Source organism: Rhinopithecus bieti, unplaced genomic scaffold (genome assembly GCF_001698545.2).
Source record: "Rhinopithecus bieti isolate Rb0 unplaced genomic scaffold, ASM169854v2 scaffold_9981, whole genome shotgun sequence".
Taxonomy (NCBI): Eukaryota; Metazoa; Chordata; class Mammalia; order Primates; family Cercopithecidae; genus Rhinopithecus; species Rhinopithecus bieti.
Window position 1 is genome coordinate 2,940,794 of NW_016806838.1, and position 12,857 is coordinate 2,953,650.

Consider the following 12,857-nt stretch of genomic DNA (forward strand, 5'->3'; position numbering starts at 1 on the left):
TATGGAGTTCTCATTTGATATCTGTAAAATGAAAATAATGCGATTTGACACAGAGGGTTCTGAAGAGGGCGATGGGAAATGATGTCTATGAATTTTCCATTACGGTGCTAAACATATAATAGGTGCTCAAGAAGCATAGTTCTAATTTTCCTGCCCTTTAATGTTTATGGGTAAACACATCTTTTCTGTTTAAAAAACTAAAATTTTGGAGTCCTTTTGACCTCAAATCAAAGCACAACTGGCTTCTTGCTGTCCAGGTTTCCACTCAAATGTCACCACCTCACAAAGATATTTTTGGACCACCTCATATAAAACAGCGCCCCCACCCCACCCCATCACTCTCAACTCTAATACTTGCCACACCATGACCTGAGCTTTATGATTTTTCTCACTAGTTGATCATCTGTCTTTCCTGCCTAGAATGTGAGCGCCATGAAGGCAGGGAACTTGGCTGACTTTTTCATTGCTGCAGCCTCAGTGCCCAGAGACGTGCCTGGCAACATAGTGGCTGCCTAGGGGTTTCCAGGGCCAAGGCTGTGGAGTCTCTAGGCACTCCCTGGGGACAAATGCCAGAGAGAGAGAGAGACAGAGAGACAGAGAGAGAGACAGAGAGAGAGAGACAGAGAGAGAGACAGAGAGACAGAGAGAGAGACGAGAGAGAGAGAGAGAGAGAGAGTGTGTGTGTGTGTGTGTGTGTGTGTGTGTGTGTGTGTGTGTGTCTTTGTTTGAGATGGAGGGATAGAAGTCGGTGAGACATCTCTTCCCTTCCCTCATGGTACATCTCAGGGAGGTGGGGACTTGGAGAAGACTTTCACAGCAGCTCCCTGGCCATGTTCCCTAAGGGAAATCAGGAGCAATGGCCTCTCCAGGGCCATGCAGATGCAGGTTGTTTGGGGTGCAGAGGAAGAGGCAGCAACTCCTTTGTGGTGACCCTGGGCATCTGAAGCTGAACACGAGCCCTTCTAAGTACCCCTGACTCACAGCATCAAGGAGAGGCTGGGGCACATCTGTGGTGTCTCCCTTGAAGGGATCTGCCCTGCTGCCCCAAGCTCGGAGTCCAGGCCTAGGCCTGCCTCTTATTGGTGACTTGTTTCTTCCCTGGGCTGTACTCGCTCCTCTCTTCACTCTTGCCTTCCTGTCGCCAGTGTCTGATGGGCCCTGTCCTACCTGCACTCCCTGTTGGTACCAAATTTTCACACTTGTGGATGGAGTGGTGCAGCTCCCTGAGTCTCCTCTACCTATGCTGCCCGCCTTGGGCTTCCTGGGATCAGCCCCCAGCCCTTAGCCACTGCAGGGTGCTGCCAGCCCTCCCACCCTACCACTCTGACCCTCCTCCGAGGCATGTGAGAGGGATTCCAGAGATGAGATCCCAGAGCCTGCCACCCAACCTGCTGCCTCCTTCCCACTGAGGAAGGACACTCTGCCTCCATTTGGCCCCTGCCACCCCTCTAAGGCGGCTCAGCATCAGACAAGCCTATCTGACCTCTGGCTTGGATGGGTGGGGAGGGCAAAGGGTAGTGAGGGTTTGCCCAGGCTATGACTTTGGACCCAAGTGTGGAAGGGAACCCCTGCTGGCTCAAGCCCCAGCCCCAGGCCCAGGGGTCCGAAATCACAGCCTCCTCCTTACAGCTGTTGGCACCCGTGGTTCTAGATCTCCCAGTCCGGTCAGGGTCCCAGAATGTTTGAGCAGGAAAGGATTTCAGAGTTCAGACGTTTGTGAAGTAGACTCTGCAGTGCCTGGGAGCAGATCTGTATGCACACGTATGTGTGCATTCGTGTGTCATGGACTAACCGCTGGGATGTGAAGCCCACCCCTATTTTGACCAAAGAAACCCCAACTTTTTTCCTATGTTACCACAGAGAACAGAGATGCCACACAAGTTACAATTTAAACAAGAGGATTCATTGTTTGAAAAAAAGATTTGAAAATCAGGAAAGCTAAACAAAAGTCATTTTACATATGGAGAAACTGAGGCCCATATGTGTAAATGCCTTCTCAAGGTCACAGTGGTGTCAGTGGCAGAGCTGGTACTGCACCAGGCTGCCTGGATCATAGACTGATGTTTTTGCCAAGACCGGCCGAAATGTTCCTCTCAGGAGGTGGCAGGTGGGGGCGGAGTGCCAGGAAGGCACCGTCCAAAGAAGTGGGTTGAGGTCACAGCCTCCCGACTCCCAAGGGCCCCCTGAGAACAGTTGCACGGGAAAGGTCGCTCGAATATGAACTAGAGGCTTGAGGTTTTGGAGTGGAAAGGGGCAGGGTAAGGAAGAATAGAATAGGGGGAGGGCGGGGGACAGGGATTCATCCTATGGGTTCCTCACACCCCCACTGGGACCAGCGCCCCCACCCCAAGCACCTGATTTCAAAGTCTCCCCTCCACTGAAGGGAGGGGCAGAGGGAGCTCATGACTGGCATGGAGGGGGCTGGCTGGCCCTGAGGGAATAACTGCTGGGATGGGGAGGCTGTGAAGCAGGGGCCTGAACTTTCTGTCTCAGGGGTACCTGTGGACACTCCTGGCTGTCAGTGGCAGAAATGGCACAGTAGGGGGCTCTGTGGCACTCACTGTGTCTCCCCCAGTGCTCAGCTGGGCACCCGGGAAATGCTATTGAATAAATGGATTGTGTCCCTCCTCCCCCAGTACCCTCACAATCACCAGCCTCCTCCCTCTCCCTCCCCCTGTCCTTCAGAGCCTACAAGGACTGAGTTATTCTTAGTAGGTTTCATTCATCAAAGCGTGACAAATGGTGTCCTGGGAGGAATGCCTGGGCGCTATGGGGAGCCGGAGGGTGGGGTGGGGTGCAAATGTCCCATTTGAGGGGAGAGGCCATTGCCTTCAGGGAGCTCCAGATGGAGGGGGAGACACAGCCCTGTCCTCATGAGAATCTCAGTAGATGCAGAAGACACAAAGAACCTCGTCCCAGGGGAGTCACAGTCCCTGTCCTTTGGGGAAGGCCCCAGTCTGAAGGGGGGAGACAGCCCTGCCCTCAGGGAGCCCCAGTCTGAGGGGAGACAACTCTGACTCAGGGAGCCCCAGTCTGAGGGGAGACAGCCCCGTCCTCAGGGAGCCCCAGTCTGAGGGAGACACAGACCCATCCTCAGGGAGCCCCAGTCTGAGAGGAGACACAGCCATGACTCAGGGAGCCCCAGTCTGAGGGAGACACAGCCCTGTCTTCAGGGATTCCCAGACTGAGGGAGACACAGCCTTGCCCTCGGAGTGCTCCCTGTGATGGAAGATAATCCTCCCATATTCCCCCGTTCTCCAGCCCTTAGTGAAACCCCAGTCTGAAGGGAGAGATCCAATTTCCTGTTCTCAAGCAACCTCTAGTCTCATGGCAGAAAAATAGCTGCCATCCCTGCTGGAGAATATAGGGTGCCACCCAAGTCACGTACTGAAACTCAAGATGACAAAAGGGAGTGCCAGAGGGGTATCCAGGAGCATGTGCAGCCACCACGGCCACTGCATGTGGGGAACCTGACCATGACAGAGAAGAGGGGGCTCCCAGATACACTTGACTGGGCACGCTTACCAAGAAACATGCAGACCACAAAGGGGCAGCAATCATGGGGACTAAGATCCTGCCCCTGAGGAAAAGGATGAAGGCACAGGCCAGCGGGCCGGTCTAAATCAGAAGTCCACCTTCATTGGGAGGGCAGCCAGGGAACCCACATTGTCTGCAGCCTCTCACATTCAACCTAAAACCTATGTACTCATTGCAAGCCAAACAAAACCTCACTGAAGATAAAACATGGCCCAAGGCCATGACTTTGCAACCCCCTGGACCTCAGGAAAGAATTCCTGATAGAGAAGAGCTCTGAGCCTGGTTTGGGGAAGGAGCTGATGGCCAAGCTACCCCTTTAATTCTGGCCTTCAGGCCTGGCTTCTATCTTCAGGGCCTCTCTCACCCTACTGGACATGGGAGGCCAGAGCCACCTCACTCCTCACCAGCTTCCCTAGGACCAGCAGGCTACAGCTGGCCAGCGGGCGGGGCCTCCGTGTCTGTGGTGGGGATGTCACCTTTCTTGGCAGGAAGGTAATTTCCCTGCCAGGGGAGGGAGCCCGTTGTGCTGCTCATAAAGCCACTGTTAAACGAGCGGGTCTGGGAGTTCTGGCTGGGCGGGCTTCCCTTCCCTTCTCCGTGCCCAAACGTGGGTACTGCTGCCCTGCGTGCCTTTGCCACTCCTCCCACCGAAGACTAGCTTTCCAGTAGACCTCAGTGTTTCTGTCAACTAAATAGGTCCCTGGTCCCTCCCCACTCTCCCAGTCTCTTCCAGCGGAGACCTTCTAGGACTGTAGGTTTAGCGGAGGGGCCGGCTTCGGTCTCCCCAAGTTCTACCCCCCAATGAGGCCTCACAGCTCTCTTGGGACTGAGGGGCAGTCCCGGAGGGCGGCAGGAGGCGGCAGCCAGTGGTCCTGGGGACCGCGAGGTGGGTCGGGGGTGGCGAAGGGAGGGTTCTGGGACCGGGGAGCGGCAGCCTAATTACGGCGCGTTGGCCCAGCGCCGCGGAGCGCCGCGGATGACAGCGGCGGTGGGTAATTAGAGCGCATTAGCCGTGCCCCTGCAATCCTGTAATTTTTCCTCGCGCTCGGGGTGTGTTGTAGGAGGCGAAGCGATGCAGGCTTGGCTGAGTCAGACTCTCGGAAGCCCAGGAGGGGACGCAGGGGGCGGCAGAGGCCGCGAAGAAGGGACTCCCGCCGGGGGAGGTGCAGACGCAGTCCTCTAGGAGTCACCTGTCCCGGGCTCTTCGGCGCGCGCGCCCCGTCGGCGGCGGGAAGGGGGCGTGACCTGCGTCTCCTCCCGCCGCCGCCGCGCGCTCTGCCAGCCCGCCAGTCCTCCGTATCCAGGCCAGCGTCTTCACCCAGCCACGTGCCCTGCCCCTGGTGCGCAGGTGGACTGGAAAAGAGGAAGGCAAACGCAGTGGCCAGGCGGAGACCTCCCAAATCCTACGTCTCCCCGAGAATCAGAGACAGGCTACAGACCTAGGGCAGCTATAAGAAAAAACGTCAACTACATCTTGAGGGAGTGAGGTGGAGTGGGGCCGCTTGCTGTAGTCGAGCCCTGACATCGATTCTGCGGGGGCGGGGAGGAGTCGGCGCGGGGCTGGGGCTGGGAGGGGAGTTTATTTATTAGCCAGATTAGCCAGCATTAATGGGGGAGCGGTGGCGGCCGGCGGCAGCAGGGACATAGCTGGCATAGCTGGCATAGCGGCGGGGCCTCCCGCGGCGCGGGGCTCCGCGGCTTCAAAGGGGCTTAAAGAGGCCCTTGGTGGCACTGCCACGGCCCCGCGGGGGAGGGCGTGGGCGCGGGCGGCGGGGGAGAAGGCGGCCATTGTGCACCGAGGGATTAGGGCTCTGGCCTGGAAGGAATTTTAAACTGCCGCGAGCCGGAGCCCCAGGACTTTCTTCCTGCCCCACCCCAGCCCTTCGGAGCACGCCGAGGTGTTTACCTGCTTTCCCACGTCTGGGGTGGAGGGGGTGTCCTCTCTCCTCCCTCAAACTGGAGGCACCTAGGGTTACCAGGTTTGGCAAATAAAAACGCAGGAGGTCCAGTTAAACTGAATACTTTAAATAGCATAAGTCTGTCCCAAATATTGTATGGGACAGACTTATGCTAAACTATTATTCGTTGTTTGTCTGATATTCAATTTAATTGAATGTCTTGTATTTTGTTTTTCCTGGCAGCCCTTGAGGCACTGAAATGTCTAATCCATGTCTGGAAACAGATTGATGGTTCCCGAAAATCTAGTGGGTCTCCCCGATTTGAGAGATCCCTAAAGGCAGGGGTCATGTCTCTCCCGTTACACTGGGAGTTTCATGAAGCCAGATGCTGGGTTTCAACCTAAAGAAGGCAGCTCTGAGAGCACTATATGTGGCCCCCATCAGACTGGGAGCTTCCTGAGGACAGGGGCTAAATTTCACCCATGAGAGTAACACTTCAAGGTCAGTGTCTGTGACCTGTGACACTGGGGTTTCCTGAGGCATGGTCTGTGTGCTTCCTAGAGGGCAAATCTGTGTCTCCTGCCTCACCCCTCACTCTCCCACCCCCACCCCCACCCCAGGCTGCTGGAGGCTCCTCCTCCATTAGTGTTGCTTACTGCCCATAGGGGGTGCTAGGGGCCCAGCTGACTGGCCTACAGATGGATGGGACCTGTTTATTGGGACTCAGGGCTTCAGTCCTTTGGGGTTGGTGCACTTGGAAATAATGGAGGTGGGGTCCCCCATCCTGTGAGGCTTGCTCAGGCAGTTGAGGGCCAGGTCTGCCAGGGCCAGAGGCAGTGGCCAGCATGTGGGAGAAGCTCTGGGTGCTGGGTACCCTCGGTTTCTTCCAGGAAGGAAGTGTGGCCCTTGGTGCTGAACATCCGCCCACCTCCTCTCATAACCATTGAAACCAAGTCCCAGTCCTCCATCAGCCTCTCCAGACCCCACTGCCTAACCTTTGCTTGTACTGTTCTTTCTGCCAGAAACACTCTCTCTTCCTGCTTTGAGGACAGCTGAAGTCTCACCACTTCTTCTGGATGCTCTGACCATCAGTGAGGTGGGCTGCTTGTGGCTAGGGGTCTTCTGGTGAAAAGAACCCTCCATCTACTCCCTCCTTCCTTAACAACTTTGGCCACAGGGGCCAATGAAGGGGATAAGGTGGGGGAGGGGAGAGACAGTAACACTGGGGGAGCATAGACAGAAGGGGAGCAAGAATAGGAACCTCCTTCCCCCCAACCCATCCCTCTGAAGCCCCTTCCCAAGTCCCTTCATCCCCTCAGGGCCTCTGAACTCTTTCCCCTTGAAGCTGAGGGAAGCCCTGGAGAAGCGCTTTCCCACGGTCACAGCCTCAACAAACCCCTGCCCCCCTCTCCTTTGACTGCAGCCACCTCAGTCTCACCCTCCGCAGAATGCAGGCCCACTCCATCACTGAAGGGCCTCCTCCTTGGGCCAGGGCGCCTGCTTCTGCCAGTGGCATCATCACCCCACTCCTCAGCCGCCAGTCATCAGGTTGGCAATTAGCTACTTCCTCTCAGCTGCATGAGGCCACCAAACGTCACAGCCCCTCCCCTGGCCTGCCGCCGTGGCGAGAGTGCTGGGTGCTGCCCCCTACCCTTTGTAGTCAGTGCCAAGTCCTGGCTCAGTCCCCCTTCCCTACAACCTACTGAGTGCTAGGGTAATGAGCCTCCCATCTAGAGAGCTGAAAGCCTCGCTGCCTTCTCCCCGCTTCAAACCTCCTCCCCCATGTCACCCTATCCCATTGGGTGAGGACACTCCTGCTGCCTGGGTGGGGTGATGCCTGCTCAAGGGCACTAGCAGCCTGGGTGGGGCTTGAGACTCAGGTGTCTCTGTTCCCAGTCAGAGGCGGTTTTCACCAGCCCCTTACCTGGGGCCCAGGAGTCTGAACTGAAGTTGGTGGCAGATATTTGGGAAGGGGAGAGAAATGGGGACTCATTCTACAGACCCCCAAACATGCAGGGGGCAGGCCCTTCATGAACACCCTAGGCTCATTCGCATGTGCCTAGGCATACACAGTCACAACCTAGGCAATGTATATTCCACTGCAGTGTGCCCACATGTGCCCCAGGTGGGCAAGTAAGCCCACTTGTCCAGATACCCCTCATGCCCACACATCCCTCCTCCAGGTGTGTGCATGCAAACCCACTGGCATACAGTACTCAAAAAGGCAGTGAACTTGCTGCCACACCAAAAACAAAATTGGGACCCCACAGAGGAATCTAGAAGCATGGGAGGGGAGGAGAGACCACCCCAACACTTGCTACCCAACAGACCAGGGAATCTTCCTGGGGAAGGATGGGAGGAAGACTGCACTTCAAGGATATGTGTGGGGTGCACAGGTGGACCGTGGTGGGAGCAGTTGTGTTTGAGTCTGGGTGGGGGCAGAGGATCTGGATTTCCAGAGAGAACTGAAAAATTCCAACATGTATAAACAAAGGCATGTAATCTTAGGCAGATCGCTTAACTCCCTGGGGCCTCAGTGACTGCATCTGTAAAATGGGAATATGAGAACACCATTTAAACTTGGTTGTCAAGTTTATTTTATTTTTATTTATTTATTTATTTTTAGAGACACGGTCTAATGTTGTCACCCCGGCTGGAGTGCAGTGGTGCAATCATGGCTCACTGCAGCCTCAACCTCCTGGGCTTAAGTGGTCCTCTCACCTTAGCCTCATAAGTAGCTAGGACTACAGATGTGCCCCATCATGCCCAGCTAATTTTACAACTTTTGTAGAGATGGCGTCTGTTGCCCAGGCTGGTCTTGAATTCCTGGGCTCAAGCGATCCTCCTGTCTCAGCCTTCCAAAATACTGGGCTTATAGGCACAAGCCACCATACCTGGCCTGATTGTGAAATTTAAATGAGATAACCTGGCTCAGAGCAGGCCCTGAGCTGACATTACTATGGGGAGACCTTCCCAATATCCTCTCACTTGATGGTGGGCTTGCCTAAGAGAGCTGCCCTAGGGAGATGAGAAGCCCTCATTCTGGACCTTACCTGACTAACCATGTGCTCCCCCTGTTTTTCTTTGATTTCTGGGGTCCAGCCCCAGCCAAGGTGGAGGATACAGGTTGAGAGGCATGCAGGGTATAGGGATGGGTGATTGGGTGCTCCTTTGGACTAGACTGGGGGTGGGGCTAGGGAAGGGCTGGCTACCTGCCCTGCCCCTACCTGGCTGGCACAATAGGTAACTGAGTGCTGACTTTTATCCCTGGGGAAGGAGGAGTCAGGCAGTGTCTCTCTGTCCAGGCAAATGGGATGCAAGGGTCAGGAGCATGGGTGGAGGGGGCTTCTAGGAATATTCCTGGAAGAAGACCTGGGAACAGGCAGTACTGACAGGAGCTACTGCCTGGGCCTACCAGCCTCTACCCCAACTCAACAAATATCCTTGTCCTTGTTTCTCAGAGTCTGTATCCACCAGCTACTCTTCCAGATTCATGAGGCAAGGCCTGCCTGCTCACCTGGCTGGCCCCTCTTCAACCTGCACCTCTTCAACCTGCTGCCACTGTCCTGCCTCGCTGCCCTTCTCAGCTCATCCAGCAGGGTCTCCAAGTCATGGAAAAAGAAGCATGTATACACATGTGCTCATATACACATGCCCACAGCCGCATAAGCACACCCAGAAACACCATCGCAGACATGTTCTCACAAGCACATGCACGTAACACACTCACTACCCCTCAGGCGTATACACATGAATACACACACACTCATGCACACTCACAGTCTTACACACATACACACACACACACAGTCATAATCACTGCTGTTGGCTGAATTGTGCCCCCCACCCCCACGCTAAAAAGATATGTTGGGAGTCCTAACCCCCAGTACCTGGGGATGTGACCCTAGTTGGAAATAGAGTGTTTGTAGATGTAATCAAATTAAGATGAGCTCTTACTGGATTAGAGTGGGTCCTAAATCCAGTGACTGGTGTCCTTAAAAGGAGAAAAGGATTTGAAAACAGAGACATGGAGACACAGAGCAGAAGGCCATGTGATGATGGAGTAGAGATTGGAGTGATGCAGCTGCAAGCCAAGAAATACCAAGGTGCTGGAAGCCCCCAGAAACAAGGAGAGAGGCATGGGACAATCTCCATCAAAGCCTCCGGAAGAAACAGACTCTGCCAACACCTTGAATGCAGACTTTTGGCCTCCTTCACTGTGCGAGAATACATTTCTATTGTTTTAAACTACTGAGTCACCAAGTCTGTGGTACTGTTATGGCAGCCCCGGCAACAAATCCAATCTCACACACACACACACACACACACAGACACACACACACACACACACACACACACACAGAGACAGACACACACACACACAGACACACACACACACACACACACACACACAGAGAGACACATGGCTGGCTCCAGGCTCAGTGATGAGCTCAGAGGAGTTCCCCTTGGGAGCTGCTCTTTCTCTGTCATCCTTCCTTTGTGGTTGGTCCAGTGGATCCACAAAAGCTCATGGCCCAGAGCAGAAGTTCAGTCATTTTTAATTCTTCTTCCCTGGAGTTCTCAACCATGCGTTGCCCTCAAAATCTGCTCTCAAGATTTGGGTTGTCATATTTAGGAGCACCAGAAAACGTACAGGAATACTGTGTCTGCTTGCATCATATTAGTTAAAGACTGGAAATAACCTAAATGTCCCAGAATAGGTACATAAACTATGGCATATCCACTTAATGGAATACTACACAGCAATACAAAAGGAAAACCTGGTGTTACTTGAGCAACATGGATGAACTTCACAGACATCATACTGCACAGCACGAGGCAGACACAAAAGGGTGCATACACTACGATTCCATTTACATGAGATTCACCAACAGGCAAAGCAGATCTATGGGGATAGAAGTCAGAATAGTGGTGACCTCTGGAAGGTGGAATTGACTGGGAGTGGCTACAGGGAGCCTCCTGGGGTGCTGAAAACATTCTGCGCTTGTACCGGGTGGTGGTTATGTGGGCATTATATAAAATTCACCAAGCTGCACCCTTACGATTTGTACAATTTGATGCACAAATCTGACATCTCAGTAAGAAGTAAATTTTACAAAGTACCAAAGAAGAGAATGACCAGAAGCCACCAGATGAATGACCAGAAGCCACCAGACTGTTTTCTGGGGCCATTTATAGCTAGAGTCTGGACCCTCTAGGCCACAGAAAGGCTTGGTCCCTGGGACAGCCATGTGTGCTGTCATCGTTCAGTGCATGTGCGAAGGAATTCCACTCTTCAGTTGTGACGGGGGTGGAGACACACACACACACACACACACACATACACACACACGTATACCTCTTGGCAGCTTCCCGTCCTCATTCGCAGTTGCAGGTTTGAGCAGGTATATCCCCCAGGTCCCCTGAAGCCAGTCTCAAGCTGTCGAGGGTCCCCCAGGTCGACAGACCAGTAGCCTGGGGCAGGTAGCTAGTGAGAGGGACCTTCCTACCTCTTCGTCCATAGCTCTAGAGTGAACTGGCCTGGGGTGGGTGGCTGCAGGGCTTGCCTTAACCCCTGCTGCACTGGTGTCCTCGGGCCTGGGGCCTCTTGTATGACTGACTTTCCATAATATTTGTTGACTCTAAATGTCCAGCCTGGGGCTGCCTGGGAAGGCCAGGATGTCAAGACAGCCAGACCATTAAGACATTAGTCTTTGGGAGAGGAATGGGAGGTGCACAAGATCCCACTGCAATTGGCTTCTCCAAAGAAAGCCTAAATGCGGTGATTTCTTCCACAGGAAAACTCCAAATGAAAAAGAATAGCTACATTTACTCAGGTTTTGTGATCTGACTGGCATGAACCAGACATCTTTGAGGTGTGTGGCAGTGTTGCCATTACACAGACAAGAAAACAGAGGCTCTGAGATATTGAGTAAAACCCCCAGGGTCACACAAGAAACTCAAGAGAGGACAAGTGGCATGATCATTCCTTCCGACTGGGGCTTCCTGAGGATGGGGCTGCGTCTTCCCTCAGACTGGGGTTCCTTGAGTCAGGGCTGTGTCTCCCCTCAGTCTGAGCCCTATCTAGGAGGGGCTTAGAGGAGGAGCTGGCCTTGAACCTGCCTTCTTTTGCATCCACACTGGTCTCCTGGAGGGTCTGGAAGGGGCTGCTGACTTGGCCACCCCTGCTCTTTCTCCCCCTGGCTGTCGCCCCTGGTTCTAGCCCAGGGCTCTGCCTACAGGAGTGCCAGAGTGTGGGGCCATGGTTCTGAGGGTCAAGAGGGAAGTGGGGGAGGGTATGTAACAGAGGAAGCTGTCCTTTGGTGGCTGTGCTAACGTCAGTGGGATGTCCCCACATCTTCCCTCACTTCCTGACCGGGTCCACTGGGGGTCAGGACCACCCAGCCGATCCATGCCAGAGCCACACTGAGCAGAGGGCTGGCTGGACCCTGCCCTTCCCAGGAGGAGCAGCTGGGAGAAGGGCTCCATTTTTAGAGGGGGCAGGGTGGAGGGCAGCCTCCTGCAATGTCCAGGAGTAGGTGTTCCTTACTCTGCCCATGCCTCGCCAGCAAGAGCTGATCATGTGATGGGGGCCAGGTGGCAGGTGTAATAAGAGACGACATCCTCCTCGGCCTGCCCTGTGCCTATATTAAGTTCCGTGCCCTGGCATTCCCCTGCCCCTGCCCCCAGGACTTTCCCTCCTCCCTCAATGGATCCGACACTGCAGATAAAGGAGCCATCCCTCCTTCCCAGTCCCACTGTCTGAGGAAAGGGGCAGGGGCCTAATGAGGTCAGAGCCCATGGGTGGGGGAGCAAATGCAGTAAATTTAGGCTTTGGGTGCTAATGAACTGCAGAGGTAAGTGCCTGGGAGGGCCTTGGCAACCCTCAGACTCAGTCCTCCTCCCGCAGCCACCCACACATCACCTAGGTGCTCACAAGGGCACATGACGAATATACTCCCCAGCAGCTGAGACACAGGTTTACACTCTTTTAATTTTTAATTTTTAGAGACAGGGTCTCACTCTGTCACCCAGGCTGGAGTGCAGTGGCACAGTCTTAGCTCACTGTAGGCTTTACCTTCTGGACTCAAGTGATCCTCTGGCCTCAGCCTCCTGAGTAGCTGAGAACACAGTCATGTGTCATCATGCCTGGCCAATTTAACAATTTTTTTTTTTTGTAGAGAAAGGGGTCTTACTATGTTGCCCAGGCTGGTCTTGAACTCCTGAACTCAAGAGGTCATCCTGCCTTGCCCACCCAAAGTGCTGGGATTACAGGTATGAGCCACTGCACCTGGCCTAGGTTTACATTCTTACAGGCCAATCCGTGTATACCCATACACCCAGGAGCCCCCAGGAGTTCATTATTACCGTGATAACCTTGTTCAGGAACTCATGTGTACACACCTCGCTATGCGTGCAGAC

General features: G+C 54.3%; 1 protein-coding gene across 1 annotated transcript; it reads right to left on the reverse strand.

The window, feature by feature from the left end:
* Window positions 1-1,881: 1,881 nt before the first annotated feature.
* Window positions 1,882-7,193, reverse strand: LINC03040 (long intergenic non-protein coding RNA 3040). Its single transcript, XM_017878134.1, is given in 5 exon segments — window positions 1,882-4,759; window positions 4,762-4,890; window positions 5,444-5,518; window positions 6,431-6,557; window positions 6,874-7,193. Coding segments are annotated over 5 exon segments (699 nt in total). The 5' UTR covers window positions 6,955-7,193; the 3' UTR covers window positions 1,882-4,472.
* Between the last annotated feature and the right edge of the window lie 5,664 nt (window positions 7,194-12,857).